This window comes from Eschrichtius robustus, chromosome 12 (genome assembly GCF_028021215.1).
Source record: "Eschrichtius robustus isolate mEscRob2 chromosome 12, mEscRob2.pri, whole genome shotgun sequence".
NCBI lineage: Eukaryota > Metazoa > Chordata > Mammalia > Artiodactyla > Eschrichtiidae > Eschrichtius > Eschrichtius robustus.
Genome location: NC_090835.1, coordinates 1,894,107 through 1,919,702, shown reverse-complemented (window position 1 = coordinate 1,919,702; position 25,596 = coordinate 1,894,107). Strand labels below are relative to the sequence as shown.

Below are 25,596 nucleotides of genomic sequence, written 5' to 3'. Positions count from 1 at the left end.
TCCGGCAGGGGAGGGGCTGAAGTGAGGCGAGGCTGGCGGGCCTCCCGGAGGCGGTGACCAGAAGAGGTAGCACCTCGGAGGTGGGCGGCTGCTCGGGCCAGCGTGCTAGGGCCTCGCCTCCGAAAGCACGTTTAAACTCCCGCCACAGGCAGTGAGGCGGGAACGAATGTACCGAGATGAGGGCGTAAGGCCCCGAATTAAGCCCCGGCCCCTCCCGGCAGGGACGGGGTTAATGCCTGACGGGGCGCAGCGTCCCGGGTGTGCGCATGCGCGGAGCGCGGAGCGCGCCTGCGCACAGCGCCGGGCGACGTGGCCGGCCGGAAGTGGCCCGTGCGGAACCTCCGGAGGACCGCCGTCGTCAGTCGGTCTGTCCTGCGCTAGGTGCTGGTTCGCGCCCCCGCCGGCACCACCATGCTGAAGAAATTTGACAAGAAGGACGAGGAATCGGGTGAGGGGGGCGAGGCCTGGGGGAGGCCGGACCACTGCCCAGGCACTCGGCGCCCTCCCCGGAGGCCTCTGTCCCGACCCGAGGCCCCGGGAGGGACGGGGGCTTGTGCGAGGGGCTGCCGCCGGTCAGTGGCAAGCCCTGGAGAGCCCGAGCAGGCTCCACTGCCCCGCACTCGTAAGCTCGGACCGCGATTCTCTGGGTGACCTTGGGCGGGTCGCATGTCTCTCTGGGCCTCAGTTTCCCCGTCTGTCAGGGGAGGGGGCCGCGCGCGATGCTCTGGTGGGGATTCGCTGGAGCTGCGTCGGTGCTGGCCAGACTGGGGAGCACAGTGTGCCGTGGCTGAGAACCCTGACTCTCATGCATTTACCCAGTAAACATATGTTGAGCGCTTACTGCATGCCAGGCTGTACTGTGCCCTGACATTGCAGTAGAACAAGTGAGACGCTCAGTGCTCGAGCCGGGAATATTAGAATGGTCGCGACGTAGTGGAGGAAACAGACGTCAGTCAGCTACTGAGGTGTGTAACTACACGTGGGATATCTGCCAAGCACAGACCCTAGTCGCTGGAGGTGGTGGTCCCACACGTAATAGGGACTCAGTTAAGTACCAGTTGCATAAATGAATGCAAGACGTGACACTCTGAGAGGCACACAAGGACTGTACCAGGGCTGCTGGGTGACTGTGAGTCAGTGGTTTGGGATGGAGGGAGCCCCCCTTGCAGGAGGGTGGCTGGATCTACTGGCAGGTTGTAGAGCTTTGGTTGCCGTTCAGAGGAGTTGGAACTTGACTAGGTCGGGCACTGGGACATGTTTCCCTTGGCTACGTCTGGGAGAGTTCTGAAATTCAGGGTCACAGCCTGTGCTCAGTCGTGCCTGTTCTCTGACTGTAGGCGGAGGCTCCAACCCATTCCAGCACCTTGAGAAGAGCGCCGTGCTCCAGGAGGCAAGTGTCGTTTGCTCCCGTCTCTTCCGTCACGAGTGTTCCCAGTCGGCGTGCGGGCGCGTTCAGAGTGCTGGTTTGAAGGACAGCCGGGGAGAGACCTGCTCCTGGAAAGACGGGGGCACTTTGTTCCCGGGGAGGGTTCATTAGGCCTTTTTCTTCGTCTTCGTTTCTCTTTCTAGTTAATTAATAAGCGTTGCCTGAGTATCCGTTAGTCACTAAGTCAGCACATCCTCAGCTAATATTTAGGGAAGATTTCAGGAGTTGTTAGTAGGTGAAGTAAGAAAAAAGCAAAACAAGACTCTTTCGTTATGAAAATAAGGGTGGGCAAGCGTATTTATTTACCCTGGGCATTCTCAGACCTCGAACGTGCTTGAGGGCAGTCAGGGAAGGGAAATAAACTCAGCCAGAAGGTAACATCCTTGGTCGCTTCTTCCTAGGCCCGCGTGTTTAACGAAACTCCTATCAATCCTCGGAAATGTGCCCACATCCTCACCAAGATTCTCTATCTCATAAACCAGGTAACAGGGTGAGGCTTGGGGGTGGGGAAGATGGTACTGGGGTGTGTTGGGGGGAGGGGCACAGCCCCGGTGTAGTTGTAGCCAGCGGCCCAGCTCTGGGTCCCTTCAGCGTCCCACTCTGATGTGTCGCCCTGGACGGAGCCTCTGCAGGGTCCGAGGATCTGGCCTGGGCTGATCTGGCAGGAAGAGCATTGTGGCCCGTCTGTCCCAAGCTGAGACTTCTTTCTTGATTAAAACAGGGGGAGCACCTGGGGACCACAGAAGCAACCGAGGCCTTCTTTGCCATGACTAAACTCTTCCAGTCCAACGATGTAAGTGTCCCCACCCCAGCCCTCCCCCAGAGGGGGCAGCTCTGACAGGGTGGTGGGAGGGCCTCCTGTCAGCGAGGCTGCCTCATGCTGCGCCAGGGGTCAGAGGGCTTTTCGCATCTCTTGCCCAGCCCACCCTCCGTCGGATGTGCTACTTGACCATCAAGGAGATGTCCTGCATCGCAGAGGATGTCATCATCGTGACCAGCAGGCGAGTCTTGGTCTCTGAAGGATCCACCGACACAGAGCCCATCTTCTCACGAGCGCCAGGCGCTCAGACTTCGGCTGACGGCGTTGCCCGCGCCCTTTTCTCCTCTCCTCTCCTGTCTCCCTCCTCCTTCGGTTACCCCGCCCACCCGTGGCGGCCTCCAGAGAGTGGGCGGTTTCCCTTTTAATTCTCTGGCCTGAACTTAGGCACAGAGCCTTCCTTCCCTTGATTCTTCTCAGTCAACTGAGGCAGCCGGAAGTTTCACAAAGACTCTAGCGAGCACCAAGAGAAAGCCCAGGAAGGGTGCACGTCGGGGTCTATATACCCGGGGAGCACAGGCAGACTCGCTCGCTAAGGCCTGCTTTGCTCACTAAGTGTTAGGCTGAGGGATTCAGGGGACAGAGTGGACTGAAATATAATCCCTGGGCTCACTTCTCTTATTTTTTCTTGCCACAGTTTCGGGGGGGACGTTATACATTCGTGTGTAGGTTCATTTAGACAACGTTTATCGTCTGTCAGCCCCCGTGTAACTCTGGGAATAGAGCAGCAAACACGACAGGCATGGCCTCTGCAGCCCCAGATTTTACCGAGAAGTAACCCAGCAGACAGGCATTAGGGAAGTGTGACGGCTGTGAGAGCAGATCAGGAGGACAGCCAACTTGAATTTGGGCCAGGAAAGGCCTCCTGGAACTGTCTGAGTGGAGTCCTGAGGGCTGAGTGAGAAATAGGACAGAGGTGGAGACGAGGGGGGCAGTGCGCCCGGCTGAGGGGGCGCAGGTGCCAGGGCCTGGGGTGGAGAGCGCAGCCTGTTTGGGGACATCTCTGTGAGGGGCTGATGGAGATGGCAGCAGGAAGCCTCGGGAAGGTTTCAGTCAGAGCGGGGGAGTGACCTGGTCAGTTCTCAGTTTTATGCAAAACCCTCTGGCTGCTGTGTGGTGTTTGGCGGGGAAGGGTTAAGAGCACAGAGAGGACGCCCGTTAGGAGACTGGCGTGGTGACCTGGGGTGGGCAGGGCAGGCCCGGCCCCTGCGTGAGGCCATCGCCTTGTCCCCGCAGCTTGACGAAGGACATGACCGGGAAGGAAGACAGCTACCGGGGCCCGGCCGTGCGCGCCCTCTGCCAGATCACCGACGTGAGTCCCCCGTGGCCAGCTCGGTCGCCGCGGGGTCTCACCCTTCACGTGCTGTAGCTCGTCCCTGGCTCCTGGGAGGGGTGCGGGAACACAGGACATGAGCCTGCTTCCTCCCTCCTGGCCGCTCCTCCTCCACAGCCTGTCACCTGCACTCCTGAGGGCGGCAGGGACTGACCGGGCCCCCTCCCGCCCACCACTTGTCCCCGCAGAGCACCATGCTGCAGGCTATCGAGCGCTACATGAAGCAGGCCATCGTGGACAAGGTGCCCAGCGTCTCCAGCTCTGCGCTGGTGTCTTCCCTGGTGTGTAGCCTCAGCAGGGGCCGGCGGGGCTGGGGGCGGGGGCTGGATTGGGAGACTGAAGAAACATCAAAGTCGCTTTCCAAAAGAAAAAAAAAAGCTTTGTATCCCCAGATCTGAGAGTCCCACCCCCTTCTCAGTGAAGAGCGCCCGGGGAACTCTGGGTCAATTGAGGGGCCAGTTGGACAGCCTTGACCCGTCCTTTGGGGTGACAGATTTTTGGAATTTGAGCCTGGCAGGAAGTCTGCCAGGGCAGGGAGAGTGAGGGTGGGAGCTGTCCCGAGTCTGTGCACTTCTCAGAGGACCCGGACGACAGAGGGGCCCTGGGCTGTGTCTGAGGGAAGACCCAGAGCCAGCTGAACTGTGGCCAGGCCGGGAGGTGTGATGGCAGAGCATCCTGCCTGCCCACCCCTCAGTGTGCCCTGTGCCCCACAGCACCTGCTCAAGTGCAGTTTCGACGTGGTCAAGCGCTGGGTGAATGAGGCCCAGGAGGCGGCGTCCAGTGATAACATCATGGTGCAGGTGAGCAGAGCGGTGATATTGAAGGTACTTAGGCTGGTGGCCCTGTCCTGGCCAGACAGCATGGACTCGTACCACGGAGACCCTGGCGGCCCCTGGCTGGAGCAGGCTTTCATCGTTTCGTCATGGTGGGGAGACTTGGGGGGTTTGGGGAAAGAATCCAGGGCACCACTTGCAGGGGGGAGTTGGGTTAGAGGCGTTACTAGCTGGTACCGAAATATCGAGTATTTTGATAACCAGCTGAGTGTTGTTTTGGGGTATGCGACATAGCTGACCTGGCCCAGGCAGGCGGAGGGCCTTTGCCCAGCTGGCTTTGTTAGTGACGCATGGAAGCATCCTGGTGGGGCTTTCGTGTGCTGCTCTCTTCTTCAGTGACTTCAGCCAGGAACCCCTTTATTTCCGTGAGTCTCAGTTTCCTTGTCTGTAAAACAGGAATGAAAGTCCTTGCCTCACGAAGCTGTGAGGATAAAATGAGAGCCTCTGTAGCCTCTGCCCATCTGGCCGCTACCTGCAGCCTCCCTGTGTGGGCATCTGTTCCCTCCCTCTGTGCCCTTTGTGCTGGGTCTCGTCTCCAGGACCAGCTGTGGCCCCTCAAACCCTTCCCAGGGTCAGAGGAGCTTCCCACGTAGAAGGCCCTTGAGTGTCACCCTGGTAAGGAATTAGGAAAGAGCAGAGGGGACAGGAGGTAACTCCGTGTGCCTTCCCTCTGCAGACCTAGCCTTGCCGGCAGCAGCCACGAGTCCTTGGGCAGGGCAGTGGGGGCAGAAGTACCTGTCACACGGTGTCACACGTAAGGTCTGACGCTGTGATGGCTCACGTCTGCACAGCACCTTACGACACGTGTCCCCCTCGAGGCCTGGCTCCCGCCTTCTCTTTCTGGTCAGAGACACCTGGTCTCCTCCTGTTCTTCCATCTGTGGCACCTGTTGTCCCCTCCGCACCTGCATGCACGCTGCCCGTCGAGGCCCTTGCTGAAACTGGGGGCGGACGAGGACCGCAGACGCCCAGGTGGCTTGTTGGGCACGGTTGCACCCAGGCTCTGGAGGAAGCGACTGGGATGCCCATCCTGGAGACGAGGAGGCCGGAGCCCAGAGGGACCGTGACCTCCAGAGCCCCACGGCCAGGGGGCCCAGCCTCACACGCCCGTGCTCTGCTGCCCGCTCCCGCCCTCTAGTACCACGCGCTGGGGCTCCTGTACCACGTGCGGAAGAACGACCGCCTGGCTGTCAGCAAGATGATCAGCAAGTTCACGCGGCACGGCCTCAAGTCCCCCTTCGCCTACTGCATGATGATCCGCGTGGCCAGCCGGCAGCTGGAGGAGGAGGACGGCAGGTAGGGGCACTGTGTCCCCGCTCACACCACGCGAGGCCTCGCCCGTCTCCCGGGCGGGCCCCCCAGCGTCCTCTTGCCGCCTGTTGTCCCGCAGCCGCGACAGCCCGCTGTTCGACTTCATCGAGAGCTGCCTGCGCAACAAGCACGAGATGGTGGTGTACGAAGCCGCCTCGGCCATCGTCAACCTGCCGGGCTGCAGTGCCAAGGAGCTGGCCCCGGCCGTGTCAGGTGACCAGGCGCTCCCCACCCAAGCCCCGCACGGCTCTGCCTGCCAGGAGCTAGGCCCTGGGCCAAGGGGCGCGGGAAAGAAAGGAAATGCCCTCAGGCGGGCCGCAGGCTGCGGTTAAGAGAGGGCGTCAGTCCCCAGGCAGCACCTGCTCCCTGCCGGGCCAGGGCCTCTCACCTGGGCTCTGGCGGGTGGCGGAGGCGAGGTTCAGAGGCGCTCTGCCGCCTGCGGGTGGCTGCCGTGGCAGGAGGGCCCGGCGGAGGAAGCCCGCATTTATGCAGCCGGGGCCTGGGCCGTCTCGGGGAGGAGAAAGCGGGCTTGGCCAGAGTCTGGACAGGAGCCTGGGTTTGCAGTCCTGGCTCTGTGGCAGGGCAGCTGGGCGAGGCTGGGCGAGCCGGCTGTCCTCTCCGCGGGAAGGATAGCAATCGTGCCGTTACACTGGCAGCGTGGTGCACGCGGCATCTGCGCTCTGGGCGGTCGTGCAGCAGAATCCGCTGGGCTCCCGCTGCTGTCAGGCCAGCTGCCGAGTGATCAGTGCCTTGGTCGTGCAGGCCCCTGTGCTGAGCGTTGAGATCTCACTGCATGTCGGGGTAGCAGGCACGTGACGGTGGGCTAAGTGGTTGGTCCTGGAAGGCGGGTGCGTTGAGAAGTGACTTGGAGCAGGAGAGAAGGGGCAAGCGTCCCAGAAGGACAGACCTAGTAATGAAAGCCATGATGTTCTGGCCAGAGAGTTCCAGCTGCAGAGGCTGAGGAATGGTTGGCCCTTCTGCTTTTCTCATGTTCTCCAGAATAAGGTTGCAAATCTGTCAGGCAGAGATGGGGTTCACATTTGCAGAGAGAAGTGTCTCCTCCTCCTTGGCGACAGAAGCAAAAGAACTAACTGAATTCATTCCCTGGTTCGAATGTTTGTTCTTTCTTGTTATGTTACTCATGTTCCAGAATAACGAAAGTCAAACAGAGAGACCTTTTAAAATAAGAGTTAAGAAAACCGTAAATAAGTGCTGAAAAAGTATAAGAGAATGGAAGGCAAGTTACGGGGAGAGGCGCGTAGACACTGCAGAAAACAGCAGTCACGTTCGCCTCTCCAGCGAGCGCACGCGGAGCCTGAGCTTCCTGAGGCCAAGGTGTGGGCTGGGGCGGCCGATGCTCTGCCGGGACCCCGGGTAGGGCAACGACTCGGGCCCCGGGGCGGGCAGCCCCGGATGTCAGTCCTGGTTCTGCCACTTCCTGGCTGCTGGCCTCGTTCCTTCAGTTGCTCTGCCCCTTTGTGCCTTGGCCTCTGTGTCTGTGAAGTGGGGAGATACGGGAGCTGCTTTGCAGGCGTGTGGGGACTCGTGGGGACATGGCAGGCAGTGCTCAGCCCTGTGCCCGGCACCGTAGGCTCCTGCATGTGAACTGCCGGGCGGTTGCAAGCGTGCCCACGGGTCCGTGTGAGGCTCAGGTGCCCACGGGGAGGACGGCTGTCTCCTTGGTTGGGGTGGTGGCACCAGCAGGGAGACAGCTGGACGCAGCCTCAGAGCCCTTGCATGTGTGCCCCGCCGCTGCGCCCGGTCCCTGCCCCTCGTGGGGGCCCCTGGGCTTCCCGGCAGCCCAGCACCCGTATCCGTCTCCCCGCAGTGCTCCAGCTCTTCTGCAGCTCCCCCAAGGCTGCGCTCCGTTACGCCGCCGTCCGCACCCTCAACAAGGTGAGTTCGGAGTGGGCGGAGTGGGGCTGGGGGAGTGTCTCCTGGCCCCCGCCCTGCGGGAGGTGCAGCCCTGGTCCGCCTCTGTCCTCCGGCGGTGACGCGAGCTCACCCGAAAGACCAGCGGAACCGTGGGGGGCCTGCTGTACCCCGTCCCTGTCCTCATCTCTTTCCTCCCGAATCAAAACAGGTGGCCATGAAGCATCCATCTGCGGTGACAGCTTGTAACCTGGACCTGGAGAACCTGGTTACAGACTCGAACCGCAGCATCGCCACGCTGGCCATCACCACCCTCCTCAAGACGGGCAGCGAGGGCAGCATCGACCGCCTCATGAAGCAGATCTCCTCTTTCATGTCGGAGATCTCGGACGAGTTCAAGGTCCACAGTCCCCGCCTGCCGCGTCCCCGCTCCGAGCCGGGGCGGGGGTTCTGGGGGGCTGGTGGGGCGGAGGGCTGGCAGAGGTGCACGCGACACTGCGTCCGGCTTTTGTCCAGCGAGGCCAGGAGCCTCCAGGCCAGCTAGTTAAGTTCTTCACTGTTTCTTGTGCGCTTGCCGTGTGCTGGGCAGAGTTTGGAGAAAGGGGAACAGAGCAGTGGACAGACCAGTCCTGCTCTCGCGGAACTTGCTTGCTGGGGAGGGGAGGTGGACAGTCAACAAGGCGGGGACACAGTAATTTCACACACTAGTGCAGGGAGGAGACCCCACAGGGTAGGGGTTCCAGGAGGAGCCGCCCCGGGGAGGTACCTGGGAAGACGCGGGAGAAAAGGCAGAAGCAAGTGTGTTGGGAACAAGAGGAAGGGGCTGAAGCGCCAGGTTGTGGGCTTCGCGGCCAGTGGAGCCATGAAGTCGGAGCAGGTGGTGGCGAGACCGTGGGAGGCCCGGGGGCTCGTGATAAAGAGCTGTGGTTTTAAGGAAGCTGCTAAAGCGTTTTCTGTAGCGTTCTCTAAACTTTTATTTTCAAACAATTCACAGAATGTTGTAAAGAAATATACTGAGAATTCCCATGCTCCCCTCCCCCAGCTGCCTCGTCCTCCAGCACCCGCAGGGCCACAGGACAGTGTCACGGCACAGGCACAGGCCGCAGCTTACTCACCAGTTACGTGTATGTGTGTGTGTGTGTGTGTGTGTGTGAAACTCTGCGTAAGATATAGGATGCTCAACTACACCACCACCAGGAGACTCCCTGGCGTCCCCTGCATAGCCACACCCATCCCCTCCTCCCCATCCCTACACACTGTTCTCAATTTCTGTAATTATGTTATTTCACAACAGTTACATAAACGTTAGTATGTTGTTGGAGAGCTTTAATCAGGGTAGAAGGCAGACAGACGGCAATGTGAATGACTGTGATAGAGAGCATGGTGAGTTCTGTAGCAGGAATGACGCAAAGTAGGCAGAATAAACTCTGTGGGTTATAGGAATACTTTGTAGACTGTGGAATGACACAGTGAGACTTGCGTGTGGAGAGATCCTTCTCAAGCTGCTGGAGGGTGAACTGGACTGAGGCTTGGCTGTGGGAGTTGGGCAGAGAGGCGAAGGCACCCGCAGGCCTGGGAAGCGGGAGGGGGGCTGTTCTCAGAGCCCCTGGGGAACAGAGCCAGGTGTCGGGGCGCCATGTGGCAGCTGAGGGCGTGAACGTCCTCAGAGGTGAGTCCGTGTTCTGGTTTGGGCTCGCGGTGCTTTGGATGCGTTTGGGGAAGGAGGGAGACGGTCTGGGCTGAGAGGAGGGAAGCGGGGGTAATGGTGGTGATCGCGGCCGAGTTTGAGGTGCCCGTGGGCACCAGGTGCGGTTGTGTGGTAGACATTTGGAAGCACTGCTCTTGAACTCAGACTAAAGACGAAGATTTGGGCGTCGGGGGCATAGAAGAGGTGGTTAAAACCACGGGAGGAGATGAGATTGCCAAAGAGACTGAGAAGAGAAGAGGGCTGGGGCCAGAGCACCCCAGGGGGCAGCCTGAGCTGGAAGGCTCAGGGGTGGGAATGGTGGGGGAGGGGAGGAGCAGCACAGGTGGGCTGGCGGGGCTGGCGGACTTTCCTGGAAGTCTGAGTAGGGGGACCCAGAGTCTGGATCTGGGCCTCGGGACTGCTGTGCGTGCCTCCCTGTCTGGGGGGCTCGGGGCTGCGGGCCCCCCGAGGGTGGAGGTGGGGCTCCCCTCGCGTCTCGGCCTGTTGCTCCCAGGGCCCGGCCCTGCCTGAGGAAGGACTTCGCTGGCACTGGGTGCGTGAAGTAACCACCAGGTGGCGGGGCCGCCGCTCACGCATGTCTGTTTGGCCCAGGTGGTGGTGGTCCAGGCCATCAGCGCACTGTGTCAGAAGTACCCTCGCAAGCACGCCGTGCTCATGAACTTCCTGTTCTCCATGCTGCGTGAGGAGGTAAGAGAAGGGCGCTCGGGCGCCGGGTCTCCTGTGCGGGTGGTGGCCTGGCCGCTGGCTCCACGCCCAGCTAGTTCTCTGGTGTACCTGATCCACCTGCTGGCCGGCTGCTTTCCTGGTGCCCGCGGCCCTTGAAACTCCTCATGGGCTGGCAGTGTAAACATGCACCGATCACTGTGATCACACTAATAACCCTAATGACACGCTACCTGGGCTCTAAAGACCCAGCAGATGCCCCAAGGTGATGCTTGTGTAGAAGATGGGAAACCGAGTTCTGTCTGGTGTCATCTCGCGTAGAAATATTCCAGCCATTCCAGGAGCTCCAGGGTGGTTTCTTGGGAAACTGAGGCTAATAATGTGACATTGGTTCTATTTTTGTTCCTGACATGAATTAGTGATTCACGTGGGCCACCTTTCTTGGTTGTCTCAACAAAACCGGTCCGTTCAGAGGAGCAGACGCAGAGTGTCCATCAGTAGATCTGGTCCCCGGATATTTGGTGGCCCTTTGCCGCAGCCCCAGGTGGGCCCTGGGACCAAGGCAGTAGAGGAACTCTGTTGCCTTGGGTGCCTTTGGGGTTCCCAAGAATACGAGAAGGGAGCAGGGCTTAGGGTGCCTTCAGCCGACGGCCCGGCACAGTGGAGACACCACACAGCGTACACGATCTTGTGATCCTCATAACAGGCCTTGTTGTAGATATCATTTTCTCCCTTTAAAAATCTGGGATCTGAGACCACCTGCCTGTGGCCACCTGGTCAGTAAGTGTCTGGCTCCAGAGCCTGTGGTGTTCTCCCGGACCTCCCTGCCTCCCAGGACAACATGTGGCTCCACGGAAGACAGCGTGAGAGCTTCACTCATTAGAACACAGCACTCAGACACCAAGACCCTGTCTGCTAGAAAAGGGTCTGTCTCTCAGCACAGGGTGTGTCAGCCACGAGCCGCTGCAGGTGAAGCCCTGATGCGGTTACTCTGAACCTGTCAGTGCCCAGTCAGCGGGCGGGCTGCAGAACCGGTGTTATAACTAGGGCACCTGCTGACAGAACAGCCTTATTGAAATGTAAGGTGCATGTGTAATTCACAGAGCGTATTTATTCTTCACAATAACCCATGAGGTCAGTACGCTAATGGTCCTTGTTATGAAGGTGCCTGAGGCTCAGACAAAGAGAGTGACTTATCACGGCTGTAAAACAAACTAATCTGAGAACAGGGGCCAGATTTGACCCACAGACAAGTTCTACTTGGGTTGTGCAGAGTTTTATTACACATTTTGAATTAGTAGCCGTTACTTAAAAATCAGGAAAACCACCTTGATAGATTTCCAGTTTCTCTTTAAAAACTTCTAAGACCTGGCAACGCTAGGCTGCGTGGTGATTTCGCTCTTTAGATGGTGTTTAGATGGCACTGTGCACGGCGCCACCGTCCCATCCAGTGTGCTGCGCATTGCCGGGTTACGGCCAGGCACCTAGGGGGCATCTCGCCACTTCTGTTATTAAAGTCTTTAAGTGGCAGAGCATAGATTTGACCCGGGATCGTTTGTCTCTCTACTGCCCCATTCTGCCTTTTTTTAAACTGTCATAAAATACCCACAACGTAGAATTCCATCATCTTACCTGTCTTTAAGCGTAGAGTTCAGTATTGTGCAGTACATTCACACGGGCGTGCAGTTAACCTCCAGAACTTTTTCATGCTGCAGAACGGAGCTCTGTTCCCATTAAACACTAACACCCCACTCCTCCAGCTTCCACATCACCCATTCTGCCTTTATCTCAAACTTGGAAAGAACATGAAGTCCCAGATATTTCTATTAAACCATCTACTCTTAGAGCAGGAAGGGCCCCAGCGAGCATTCAGCCTGAGCCTTTTGTTTTACACAGAAGGGAGGTAGAGGCCAGGAGAGCCGGGCGCTCGTCACCAGGTTCAGTGCCTGGACCGCTGTGCCGGGTCCCGGTTAGGCTCTGGCAAGAGCAGCCTCGGCACTCAGCTCGCCCCTTGTGCCGCAGGGCGGCTTTGAGTACAAGCGGGCCATCGTGGACTGCATCATCTGCATCATCGAGGAGAACGCGGAGAGCAAGGAGACGGGGCTGTCGCACCTGTGCGAGTTCATCGAGGACTGCGAGTTCACCGTGCTGGCCACGCGCATCCTGCACCTCCTGGGCCAGGAGGGGCCCAAGACCAACAACCCCTCCAAGTACATCCGCTTCATCTACAACCGGGTGGTCCTGGAGCACGAGGAGGTCCGGGCAGGTGGGTCAGAGCAGGGCTGCCCCTGGGCCCCGGGCTTGCCCTGGAGTAGACGCCCCAGCAGAGGGCCCTGAGTCCCCGGGGGGACACGGGCACCTGGTGTTCTTGCCTCACAAGCTCGGTGTTCTATAATCTTGTAGGAAGGACCTTAGATGTTTGGGCGTCATCTAGGTGAATGGTTCTTAACCTCTAATTCGCCTTAGTGATTTTTTTAAGTGCCACTATATGTTGTCATTTAACTTTCTTTCTCTCTTTCTCGCTCCCTTTTTCCTTTCTTTCTTCCTTTCTTTTTAGTGTTTAGTTTTTTATTTTTAATAGTAGCTTTGTTGAGATATAATTCACATACGATAAAACTCACTCTTTTAAATGAGGGTGCAATTCAATGTGCAACCATCATATTCTTAATTTTACTTTTAATTTACTGCTCTTTTCTTCTCATGCCCTCTCTGGACAGATGTTCCTCTTTCAGCAATTGTTACTCATTCCGTAGTAGTTTGTTCTCTCGTTTATGGTCGGGTACTGCTTCCCTGCGAGCTGAGGCCATTTGGATACAGAAGTTGAGGGCAGCTCTCGTGGCCTCTTAGTTAATGCTGAAAAGGACTCCTGGGACCCAAGAACAGGGCTGCCTTCCCCGTGAGAGGCAAGGAGTTGAGGCCGGGTGGTGTCCACGTGACCGAGGCTCCTTGTTTCATGGTGTCGGGTTGGGCCTGCCGGGTCGGGGCTGCTTGGCTCTGGATGGCCCGTTCCGAGCCCTGGCAGTAAATCGTGTTTGCTTCATAAACACAGGCGCCGTCAGTGCTCTGGCCAAGTTCGGCGCGCAGAATGAAGAGATGCTGCCCAGTATCTTGGTGTTGCTGAAGAGGTGAGTCCGGGCCGCGGGCCTGGTGGACAAGTGTTCCCGCGGGCCCAGGCGGCTGTCCTTGGTCTCTTTTTAACTGAAAAAGGGGAGAAAAGGTACACAACTATTGATTATAGGGAAAAATGGAAACACCGAAAAGTATGGGACTTCCCTGGGGGTCCAGTGGGTAAGACTCTGCCCTCCCAATGCAAGGGGCCCAGGTTCGATCCCAGGTCGGGGAACTACATCGTGCATGCCGCAACTAAGAGTTCCCATGCCGCAACTAAAATCCTGCATGCCGCAAACTAAGACCCGGCACAGCCTAAATTAATTTTTTTAAAAAAAGAAAAGCATGAAAAACAATGTCATGCAAAAACCCCTCCACCTAGGCGTTAATTTGAGGTGTTTTCTAATTTAAAAAACAGCTTTATTGAGATATAATTCAAGACCCATACGATGTACCCATTTAAAATGTATAATACGATGGTTTTAGTACATTCAGAGTTGCATAACGATTGCCACAGTCTAAGTTGAAAACTTTTTTTTTTTGGCCATGTCACGTGGCTTTTGGGATCTTAGTTCCCGACCAGGGATGGAACCTGTGCCCCCTGCAGTGGAAGTGCAGAGTGCTAACCACTGGACCACTGGGGAAGTCCCGACAACGTTTTTAGCACCCCCAAAAGAAACAGTGTACCGATTAATAGTCACCACAACTCCCCCCAGCCCCCCAGCCCTAGTCAACCACTCGCTTGCCTTCTGGCTCTGGATTTGCCCGTTCTGGACACCTCATATAAACTCAGGCATACAGTGTGTCGCCTTTCATGTGTCTGGCTTCTTCATGATGTTTTCAGGGTTCATCCGTGTTGTAGCATGTGCCAGTACTTCATTCCTTCGTATGGGCAAATAATATTTCATTGCATGAATAGACCACATTTTGTCTGTCTGTACATCCGCTGATAGGCATCTGGGTTGTTTCCACTTCGTGGCTGTTGTGACTAGTGCTGCTGTAAACATTTGTGTGCGACTTTTTGTATGACATGTTTTCAGTGCTCTTGTGTGTATACGCAGGAGTGGAATTGTTGGGTCATATTAAATTCTTCTGTGATGTATGCTGTGGGTATAGGAGATTGCCTCCCTCACTGGGCGGGCTCTGGGGAGAGGGTCCAGGGAGTATGAATACGGCCACCTCCTAGTTAAATAGAGTCCCGCGGGCCCTTCTGTGCATTTGATGCCTGGGTCCACATCCGAGGACTGAGGCTTAAGAGACCTACTTCCTCTCACCGACCTCTGCTGAAGCCCTGCAGCAGCCCTCCTGCCGCCCTGTGGGGCCCTGGTCAGGAGGACCTTGTGTTCTGGCCACAGGTGTGTGATGGACGATGACAATGAAGTGAGGGACCGAGCCACCTTCTATCTCAGTGTCCTGGCGCAGAAGCAGAAGGCCCTCAACGCAGGCTACATCCTCAACGGTGCGTCCTTCCCGGCCGGCCCCGACCCAGCTCCCGACGGAGCTGCAGTCTCGCCGGGCAGGGGGATTCGGAGGCAGGGCGCTCTCGGGGCTTTCCTGGCACCTGCAGAGCGTCCCTGTGACCTCAGGAGACCCAGGGCCCTGCGTTCACAGCCCTGTGGGTGGAAACAGCCCAGTGAATTGAAACACGAGTTAGTCATAGAGCCTCCATTTGCAGAGTGCTTTACCCTTTTTAAGTCCCTCTCCTATGTCCGTTTACTCCCCACATCAGTCCTGCGAAGGACGATGTCATGAGAAAGTGGGACCTCAGAGGCCTAAGTGGTTTTCTCAAGGTCCTACAACCTCGACCCCAGGACCTCAGCCTCCCACTGGCCTCTAGGTCTGACCGTGTCCATCCCTGGTCTGGAGAGGGCTCTGCAGCAGTACACTCTAGAACCATCGGAAAAGCCTTTTGACCTCAAGTCTGTGCCCCTGGCCACCACACCCATGGCAGAGCAGAGAACAGGTAAGTAACACCTGCACTCCTTTCATAGGCCCTCCGGTCCAGGCCTCCGCTGGAGGGCCTGCGTTGGCTGCAGAGTCACTAAACCTGCCCAGGATGGATGGGGCTGTGCTGGGCAGAGGGAGTTATCCCGTCTGCCTCTGGCCGCAGGAAATGAAGACACGTAGGCACAAACACGTGCTCTCTTCCTCACGTGCTCTGTACTTCACACTCTCGGGGGTAGAAGTGATAATCCCTGAGTAACAGCACCGTGGTCAGCACTACCCTGGCCCGTTCCTGGAGTTGTGGGTCACCATGCATGTTTGTTCCTGCAGAAAGCACCCCCATCACAGCAGCCAAGCAGCCTGAGAAGGTGGCAGCCACCCGGCAGGAGATCTTCCAAGGTGACTAGTGGTGCTTGGTGGGGCTCCCGGGACCGCGGCTAGGGTAGCGGTTCTTCTCCGGGGAATTAAGAGTAGGAACTGTCATCGGTTGGGTCTCTCCTGAGTGCTGGGCTCTGAGAGTATTTAGACAGCATGTTTGACCCTCAGGTGGAGGTTATTGGGTCCATTTGGTATTGGAAGATTTGGACGTTCAGAGAGAGACAGTGATTTGCCCAAGTTTGCACAGCAAGAAGGGGCGGTGGGGGTTGGCGGTGGAATTAAGATCCAGCTCCAACTGGCTCAGAGCTGCCTCGGCCTTGGTTCTGAGGCTCAGTTCCCTGAGGCCCAGGCCAGTTCAGGATGTCTGATGCCACATAGCTGACTCAAGGGACACGGTCCTTTGTCTCGGGTTCCAGATGTGTTCCGTCCACGTTGTCTTGCAGGGTTTTGTTTAGGTTTTCATCTGTCCCTCTGCGTGTTTTAAGGGGAGAGGCTGCGCGTCCAGTTGCCAGACCACGTTATCCACTAGATTCCTACCTTTGAGGCCTAGCACGTGTCCCTCGTCCTTGGTGATGCCCCCCCCCCCGACTCCTCCCTTCTCTTCCGTGGTCCTGTGCAGTTCTCCACGTTCTGTCGTCTGTATTCTCTGTCACTGCACTTAGTGCCTTCCTTCCTCACAGTAGGCTCCCGATCATCGTTGAATTAAATTAAATCCCACCTTTTCCATTCCCTTCTCGAACCCTGTCTTCCATCAACATACTGTCTCAGATTCAGCAAAACTAGGATCCTGAGCCGACTGGGATCACTCTAATCCGAAACTTTTCCTTGTGTGTTAGTTCTCTCTTGCGGCTGTCACAAGTTACCACAAAGTTAGTGGTTTAACATAACACAAATTTATTACCTTGTTCCGAGGACAGAAATCCAAAATTGGTTCCGCCGTGTTGGTGGTGCCGAGCTCCCTCTGGAGGCTCTGAGGGGTTCGTCTTTGGCGGCCGCCTACATTCGCTGCCTAGAGCCCCCGTCCTCTGTCTCCAAAGCCAGAAGCACAGCCACAGTCACATCTCTCTGCCTCTGACCCTCCTGCCTCCCTCTCACCTGGACCTTGTGGTGACATTGGGCTCACCCAGATAATCCAGGAGACGCTCCCCATCTCAAGATCCAACGTAATCCCTGCAAAGTGAGGGAACATACTCACAGGTTCTGGGAATTAGCTCGTGCACATCTTGGGGGGCCGTTGTTCTGCCACGCCCTCCACGGAAGACTCCTTTGAAGCCTCTTTGAGGGACTCGAGCCCATTTGTAAACGACCTTCCGAAGCCTAATGTTTATTGATCACATGTTAAGTTCCAGGATCTTTGCTAGATCTTGACCTTTATTGCCTCTTTTATCTTCACAACAACCCTGTGAACAAGATTATTGTATCTATTTTATTGATGAAGAGTCTGAAACTCAGGGGCATTAGTTTATAGCTACTAGCAGAATCCCCCAGGCAGTAAGGGGCATGTCCGCAAACTTGATGCCCAATGAAATAAATTCCCATAGAAAAGCACTCTGGGGGCTGATGCTCACAGGGGTCCTGAATGTGCCTCCTAATATGTAAGCTGGCTCTTTCTGGGCTTTTTATCGCCTGCACGTTCAGAGGGCTGAAGCAGGCACACAGGCTGCCTCTTTGTGGGGGGAGAAGGCCAAATAATAATAATGCCTTCTTTCTCTCCCTATCCCTGAAATGTGAATCGAGTACCTACTCAGGCAGAATATCAAATCCCTGGCCTCAGGCACAGTTCTTTTCCACATGGAGTTCAAGTTAACTGGGAAGACAAGTTAAAAATCTTGAGTAGTGGTCTTCAAATATCAGTATACATCAGAGTCATCTGAGGAAACTTGTTAGAAATGAAATTGGTGGATCCCAAACCTAGAGATTTTGATAGAGCCGATCTGGGGTGGGTCCAAGAATCTGTGTTGTTAACAAGCCCTCACCCCCAGGTAATTTTGACACAGGTGATTCATGACCACTCTGTGGGGAATTCTGCCCCTGCTGTAGAATAGGGGCAGCTGCCAGATGCCTTGTTCACCTGGACTCACCAGGGCTGGAACCTGGCTGTGGGCTGCAGGGAGAGGCCTTACCAAACGCCCACCGTCCACACTAGGTTGGGTTTTCTGCAACACTCTGAATCTGCAGCCTCTCCTTTTGGGCCACCGTCTTAACTGCCACATGTCTAAGACCAGTTTGTTCTTTCACCTGGTTCCGTGGCCATCACAGCATTCAGCTCCTCTTAGTCTTTTCCCAGTCTCCCTCTTTTAAGAATCCTCACTGAGCTTCTAAGGTTGAGGGAGTCTCCACATGGATTAGGCCTGGGACGTTGGGCCTAGTGTCCGTTGGTTGCTCTGGCGTCTGGTGTGGGACGGCGGGGCGGAGTGTTTCGTGTGGCTGGCACAAGCTGAGCGGAGGGAGGGAGGTGAGGAAGCGCTCGGGTTTGTTCGGGAAATCGGGAGTGACTGCTTCAGTGGGTGGGAGAGCTTGAGGACCAGGCCTGAGGATTGGTTAGCAACATCGCTGAGTGAGGTGTGGCCCGGGGGTTTCAGAGCAGCTGGCGGCAGTGCCGGAGCTCCAGGGGCTGGGGTCCCTCTTCAAGTCCTCGCCTGAGCCCGTGGCCCTCACTGAGTCGGAGACGGAGTACGTGATCCGCTGCACCAAACACACCTTCCCTGAGCACATGGTCTTCCAGGTGAGCTGGGGGGAGGCCCTCCCGCAGGGTCCTGGCACCCCACGCCGGTGCTTGGAGCCCAGCCCGATGCCAGATCCACGACCAGCTGCTGTGTCCCTCGAGTCCTTGATGCAGGGCCTCTGTGGCTCCTGAGTGTCCACGTGCAGACGGGGGGCCTGGGATGGGGGCCTGGGATGGGCGTCGGCGTGGCCCTGGGGTGAGAGGCAGGACCTTCTGGCTGCTCCTGGGCAGCAGGCTTGGGTCCAGGGCAGTGTCTCAGCGCCCACCCCCCGCTCCCTGGTCCAGTTTGACTGCACAAACACACTCAACGACCAGACCCTGGAGAACGTCACCGTGCAGATGGAGCCCACGGAGGCCTACGAGGTGCTGTGTTACGTGCCCGCCCGGAATCTGCCCTACAACCAGCCCGGGACCTGCTACACACTGGTGGCCCTGCCCAAGGAAGACCCCACGGCGGGTGAGCCCCTCTGCAGATGCCCCCCTGGCCTTGTGGGAGCCCCTGGGGGTGGGGTGGGTGGCTTGTGCACCAGCTGTTTGCTTCCTGTCAGAGCTTCAGCTCCTCGAGGTCAGTCCCGAGAAGAAGAGAAGGATGGCTAAGTCCTGGGGGCTTTTCACACATCAGCTCATTTCCTCCTCATAGACCCCTGGGGAGCAGGAAAGTAAGACTCGGGTTAAATGGCTTGTCTGAGTTCACGTGGCTGGTAGGACGCAGAGCCCAGGTCTGCCTGGTCCTCAAACCAGGACTCTCTCATTGTACCAGGAGAGAGCACAGAGGAAGGCCCAGAGACAGGCACAAACATGGACCGTCCCAGGTCCACTCCAACCAAAGAAACCAGTTGCTTTTTCCAGGAGCCACCCTGCAGCATCTCTGCCTTCCTCTTTCTTCCTTCCCTGTGAGGGCAGCTCCTGGGGGCTGCAACTTGGCTCTCCTGCCTTCTACAAGCCGGTGCCCTCTGTCCAGATTTGTGGGGCCGGGTGGCATGTGCCGCTAGTGCAGATGCAGCTGAGGCCTAAAGGGCAGGCTGTGGCCGCCCGCCCGCAGAGGACCTCGCCCGACCGCCCGGCCTTCTCTCCCTGCAGTGGGTTGCACGTTCAGCTGCATGATGAAGTTCACTGTCAAGGACTGCGATCCCACCACCGGGGAGACCGACGACGAAGGCTATGAGGATGAGTATGTGGTAAGAAGCTGGGGCAAGGAGGCTTCAGGAGCTGACAGCCAGTCTTGAAGCATTTTCTTGCTGGTTTTGGTTTTGAAAGAATTTTTTTTTTAACTTAAAAAAAAATACATGTTCGTGTGTAAAAAGAAAACTTGGGAAATACAAAAACAAAGTATACACGAACAGGAAAACATTACCCATAGTCCTTGGGAATGACTGGGGGGGGGAGGAGTTGTATCGTTGCGGTTATTCTGTACATTACAGATCTTGCTGTGCTCACTTAGAACCAGAGTGTATTTTCCTGCCAGTACAAATACTTCATAAACACAATTTTTAATGACTTTAAGATACTCCCTTATCTTAATATATCCTAACTCACTTGACCTCGTATTCCTTAAACACTTGGCATTTGTGATTCCAAATTTTCACTTTAAAAAAAAAAATTTTTTTTTTTTTTTTTTTTTTGGCCGTACTGCACGGCTTGTGGGATCTTAGTCCCCCAACCAGGCATTGAACCTGGGCCCTTAGCAGTGGAAGCATGGAGTCCTAACCTCTGGACTGCCAGGGAATTCCCAAATTTTCACTTTTTAAATGCTACATTAAGCATCCCTTTGGGTACAAATTTTTATCTGCATTTCAAGTTATCTTCTTAGGACAGATTCCTAGAAGAATAATTGGGTCAAAGGGTAAGCCTGATTTTAAGACTTTTTTGAGGGACTTCCCTGGTGGCGCAGTGGCTAAGAATCCGCCTGCCAATGCAGGGGACACGGGTTCAAGCCCTGGTCCAGGATGATCCCACATGCCGCGGAGGAACTAAGCCTGTGTGCCACAACTACTGAGCCTTCGCTCTAGAGCCCGTGTGCCCTAGAGCCCGTGCTCCGCAACAAGAGAAGCCACTGCAGTGAGAAGCCCGTGCACCACAATGAAGAGTAGCCCCCGCTTGCCGCAACTAGAGAAACCTCGTGCACAGCAGTGAAGACCCAACACAGCCAAAAAAAAAAAAAGGACTTTGATTCATACTGTCAAATTGCTTTCTAGAGAAATTGGATCAGTTTGCATCTGCTGGGCAGTCCTTTCATGCACTGAAACGGCCCTTCCAATTCCAGCTCTCGGAGCTTGCATGGAACTGGGTGCAGGGTTGTTCTGGGGTTTGCCCAGGTCACAGTGGCTCAGTGCCATCTGAGTGCAGACCCTGATACTAAACCTGGGATGGAGATTTGTCAGAGCCCTCACGTCCAGAGGGGCAGTCACCGAATACAGCTGATGGTCACTTGTGTCCTCCCAGGTCCATTGTTGAGGATGGGCCTTCCCTGAGCCAGCAATGACCTAAGGGCGGGAACTGCCCTAGAACAGGAGGGCTGGGTCTGGGGCATAGCTTCTACCATAGGAGCTGAGTCCTACTTGTGAACACCTTACACGTGCACAGGAGTAGGGGCTCAGTGAAGAGCTGTTGGGTGAATGAATGGGGAACGTTTATGTACAGTTAGTTCAAGGTGGGGGGCAGTGTGACGTGTCGGCCCCAGGGAGGGCACGGCTGAGTCACAGGATGCGGGCCTCCTTCCCGTCCAGCCTGGCACTTACTCTAGGCTTCAGAGTGATGTGTTCCCACAGCTGCCACCCAAGGATGAGGACAGTGGGCCCTCCATATCTGTTGGTTCTGCCTCCATGTGTTCAACCAACAGATAGAAAATATTCAGAATTGGGGTGGGGGGGTGTTCCAGAAAATTCCAAAAAGCAAAACTTGAGTTTGCCACAGAAGGCAACTTTTTCCATAGTGTTTGCATTGTACTTAAAACTATTCACATAACATTTACATTGTGTCAGGTATTATAAGTAACCTAGAGATGATTCAAAGTATAAGGGAGGATGTGTGTAGGTTAAGTGCAAATACTGCAGCATTTTATATAAAGCACTTGAGAATCTGCAATTTTGGTATCCGAGGGGGTCCTGGAACCAGTCCCCACAGATACTGAGGGACGGCTGTAAACGGGTGAGGCGTTTTCTGCTGAGGGGACACCACTTGGCTGTGAGCACCCTGAGGACAGGGAGCCGGTCAGGTGGTGCCTGTCCCCTGACCACAGTGCCTAGCAAGCACCTGTGGCTGCGCGGTGGGAAGGGGCGGGCGGCCAGAGCGGAGCAGAGGCTCGGAGGTGTCTCTCCCCTAGAGCTGTGTGCCTAACGCGCCCCTGCATCTCCCCAGCTGGAAGATCTGGAAGTCACGGTAGCTGATCACATCCAAAAGGTCATGAAGCTGAACTTTGAAGCAGCCTGGGATGAGGTAGGGGATGAGTTTGAGAAGGAGGAAACATTCACCTTGTCCACCATCAAGACACTTGAAGGTAAATCCTTGGGATGCCATTTCCAGCTTGCTTGCCTTACAAGATCCTTGGCTACTGTTGAAGAGCTCCCCCCGTCCCCCGCCCCCAAGTCCCCAAAGATCCAGGGCCATGTCTAGAGCACATACTTCAGATGCCACTTCATTAAAGACTGCAGAGTGGGGTCAGGGGATGGGGGAGTGGTGGCGGCACCAGGGGGAGATCGTGGGTTAATAACACTGGGATTTCTCCCCACAGAGGCTGTGGGCAATATTGTGAAGTTCTTAGGAATGCACCCTTGTGAGAGGTCAGACAAAGTGCCGGATAACAAGAACACGCACACGCTGCTCCTGGCAGGTAAGCAGCATTTCTGGTGGGAAGGGTCTTGATGCCACTGCATCCTGGGCTGAGGGCTCCCCCCTGGGAACCTGGGAATTCAGAATTCACAGCGTTGAATGTTCACAGGGCATAAAGAGACCTGCAGTGGAATGTCTCCCTCCCAACCCTTGCTGCCAGTCATTCAGTTTCCCTTCCACCAGGCACCCAGTGTTAAATGATAAAGGATGCTGTAGATCCTTCCTGTGATCATAGGGATGTAAAGGCAAATGTGTACGCATTTCCCTTTTTAAACTCAAATGTCTATATACAGGTGGTGTATACGTTGTTCTGCACTGGGTTTTCACTTGATGGTGCATCTTGGAGAACTTCCCTATCGATACTCAGAGCTTCCTCTTTTTTTTTTTTTTTTTTTTTTTTTAACGTAACATGAAATTTACCATTTTAACCATTTTTAGGTGTACAGTTCAGTGGCGTTAAGTACATTCACATTGTTGTGCAACTATCACACCATCCAACTCCAGAACTTTTTCATCATCTGAAACTGTGCTCATTCTTTTTTGTAGTTGATTACTATTCCATTCTATGGATGGACCATATTTTGTAGAACCAGTTCATGTATTGATGAACATTTAGATTGTTCTAGTCTTTTTTTTTTTTTTTAATAAATTTATTTATTTATTTTTGGCTGTGTTGGGTCTTCGCTGCTGCACGCGGTCTTTCTCTAGTTGCGGCAAGCGGGGGCTACTCTTCGTTGCAGTGCGTGGGCTTCTCATTGCGGTGGCTTCTCATTGCGGAGCACGGGCTCTAGGCACGCGGGCTTCAGTAGTTGCGGCACACGGGCTCAGTAGTTGTGGCTCACGGGCTCTAGAGCACAGGCTCAGTAGTTGTGGCGCACGGGCTTAGTTGCTTCGCGGCATGTGGGATCTTCCCGGATCAGGGACTGAACCCGTGTCCCCTGCATTGGCAGGCGGATTCTCAACCACTGCGCCACCAGGGAAGCCCCTATTCTAGTCTTTTGCTGTTAAAAACTGTGCTGCAGGGCTTCCCTGGTGGCGCAGTGGTTGAGAATCTGCCTGCCAATGCAGGGGACACGGGTTCGAGCCCTGGTCTGGGAAGATCCCACATGCCGCGGAGCAACTGGGCCCGTGAGCCACAACTACTGAGCCTGAGCGTCTGGAGCCTGTGCTCCGCAACAAGAGAGGCCGCGATAGTGAGAGGCCCACGCACCGCGATGAAGAGTGGCCCCCACTCGCCGCAAGTGGAGAAAGCCCTCACACAGAAACGAAGACCCAACACAGCCAAAAATAAAAATAATAAACAAATAATAAATAAAAAAATTAAAAAAAAAAAAAAACAACTGTGCTGCAGGGAATAATCCCATACATACATGTATACATACACAGTTTATTTTGCCTATGTGCACTGAGGGTATTTGTACGGTAAGTTTCCCAAGGCTTTACCAGGTCAAAGTGCATTTTTCATTTTGGTAAATATTTCCAGTTGCCTTCCATAGGAATTGTATGCCTTTTCTCCCACACTTTGGACAACACAATGTGTTATCAAACTTTATGATCTTTGTCAGGTGTAAAGAATGGTGTCTCCATGTAGTTTTTTTTTTTTTAATTTATTTATTTTTGTCTGCATTGGGTCTTCATTGCTGCACGCAGGCTTTCTCTAGTTGCGGTGAGCAGGGGCTACTCTTTGTTGCGGAGCACGGGCTCTAGGCACGCGGGCTTCAGTAGTTGTGGCACACGGGCTCAGAAGTTGTGGTGCGCGGGCTCTAGAGCGCAGGCTCAGTAGTTGTGGCACACGGGCTTAGTTGCTCCGTGGCATGTGGGATCTTCCCGGACCAGGGCTCGAACCCTTGTCCCCTAGCATTGTCAGGCGGATTCTTAACCACTGCGCCACCAGGGAAACCCTCCGTGCAGTTTTACTTTACATTTCTTGTATATTGAAGGAAGTTAAGTATCTTCTCAAATGCAAAGTGCCATTTGTATTTCCTTTTCTGTGAATTGTTTTCAGATCCTTTGTCCAATTTTCTATTGGGTTGGTTGGTCTTTTCTAATAGGAGTGGGATTTTTAAGCACTTATCATGGAAATTTTCAAATTTACACAAAAATGGGACCCCCAAGTACTCATCCTCCAGCTGCAACAACAGATAGCGTCTCTACCTATACTCATTCTCCACCCCCAGATTATTTTAGAGCAAACTCCATATATAGACATTTCATATGTAAGTGTTTCTGATCTGTATGCTTCTCTAGAAGCTAATGACCCTTTGTTTAAAAGGGAGGCAATACGCTTATCACACACCTAAAACAATGAACGAAAGGAAATTTTTTTCTGAGTGTTTATAAACAGGGTTAGGAAGTAGTTCTGCTTCAGTGCCCTGCTCACAGCTGACGGCCCCCAAGCCCATCATTTCTGACCACAGCGAAGCAACCCAGTCCCCCGGGGTTTGCACACACCTGCGCTGCGGTTTTGTCATGGTGGGGCTGTCCCTTCGTCTGTGCTCTTAGATTCCGGCAGCGTGTGTGAGCGCCCCTGTGATGTCAGACACAAGCCGTATGTGTCCACTAATTCATTTTAGCTTGGCCGAAGCGTGAAATACAGCTAGTAGAGTGATCTCTGCTGAGATCATTGATGATGCTGCAGCTCAAGAGGTAAAGTGACGTGCCCAGGGCCTCACGCAGGGATTTCAGCCAGTGCTCCTGGTTGCGGGCCCCTCCCGCCTCAAGCCCCAGAGCTGCCTTCGCCAGTTGCTGCAGGTGCCCCTCTCAGCCCAGCTCCCAGCCCCCTTCAGCCTTACACACCTGTCCTTCTCACAGCCTTACACACCTGTCCTTCTCACTTCTCTTCCAGGCGTATTCCGGGGGGGTCACGACATCCTGGTGCGCTCCCGGCTGCTGCTTTTGGACACAGTAACAATGCAGGTGACAGCCAGAAGTTCAGAGGAGCTGCCAGTGGACATCATCTTGGCGTCTGTGGGCTAGGAGGCCAGCCTGCATAGGATCACATCCTACCCTTTCCCCCCCAACACTGTGCAGAAGTCAGGCCTTCCTTATGAACCCAGTGGAAACTCCTTTCCAAGCCAATTGTATTCAAAAACAATTAGGAATCAATGAGGTTTTTTTGTTTTTTGTTTTTTTTTAAATTTAACCCCTGCCCCAAAACTCCCTGCTGAGGGTAACTTTTGAAAGAGGGGGATGATTTTAGCTTGTCCTAGAACTTGCTGCCTTGCCTGCCAGGGAAGGGACATCTCAAATGAATAAAGTGCTTGCACCACCTCTTGAATTGATCCCCTAAGGAACCATCTTATCCCTATAAATAAATCAGCATGTATTTATTGAATGACTGCTACTTCTGCAGACTCGTGCTTAGGGGTCCGGCTTCCCTACCACCAAGAACACCTCCGCGTCCCCTTTGCACCTGCAGCCCTTTGCCACTGTACTTACCATGAGGGAGGACCCTCTCACTGGCCTCCGTCCGAGCCCCATGCCCAGGAGCAGGAGCAGTGCAGGTTTGCTGAGGGAATGACAGCAGCTGGCAGGCGTTGAGCCTTTGCCCTTAAACCACCCTCCTTTTACAGGACATGAGTGAGGCCGGAGGGTTTGGGTGGATTACCTGGCTGTTGCCTAGTGCCGGGTCTGAGGTGGCCGGTGCACTTC

The 25,596-nt window shown here is 55.2% G+C and overlaps 1 protein-coding gene across 1 annotated transcript; it reads left to right on the top strand.

Moving 5' to 3' along the window:
* The first annotated feature begins 300 nt into the window (after positions 1-300).
* On the top strand, positions 301-25,279 carry COPG1 (COPI coat complex subunit gamma 1). The gene is made up of 24 exons (XM_068557299.1): positions 301-448; positions 1,338-1,390; positions 1,828-1,908; positions 2,148-2,219; positions 2,348-2,427; positions 3,480-3,555; positions 3,765-3,857; positions 4,290-4,376; positions 5,547-5,704; positions 5,799-5,932; positions 7,548-7,615; positions 7,803-7,991; positions 9,891-9,986; positions 11,985-12,228; positions 13,012-13,087; positions 14,426-14,529; positions 14,908-15,033; positions 15,345-15,413; positions 17,975-18,117; positions 18,403-18,574; positions 19,198-19,295; positions 21,475-21,613; positions 21,848-21,946; positions 24,791-25,279. The coding sequence occupies exons 1-24, from the start codon at positions 412-414 to the stop codon at positions 24,919-24,921; spliced, it is 2,625 nt and encodes an 874-aa protein (XP_068413400.1). The 5' UTR covers positions 301-411; the 3' UTR covers positions 24,922-25,279.
* Positions 25,280-25,596: the final 317 nt, after the last annotated feature.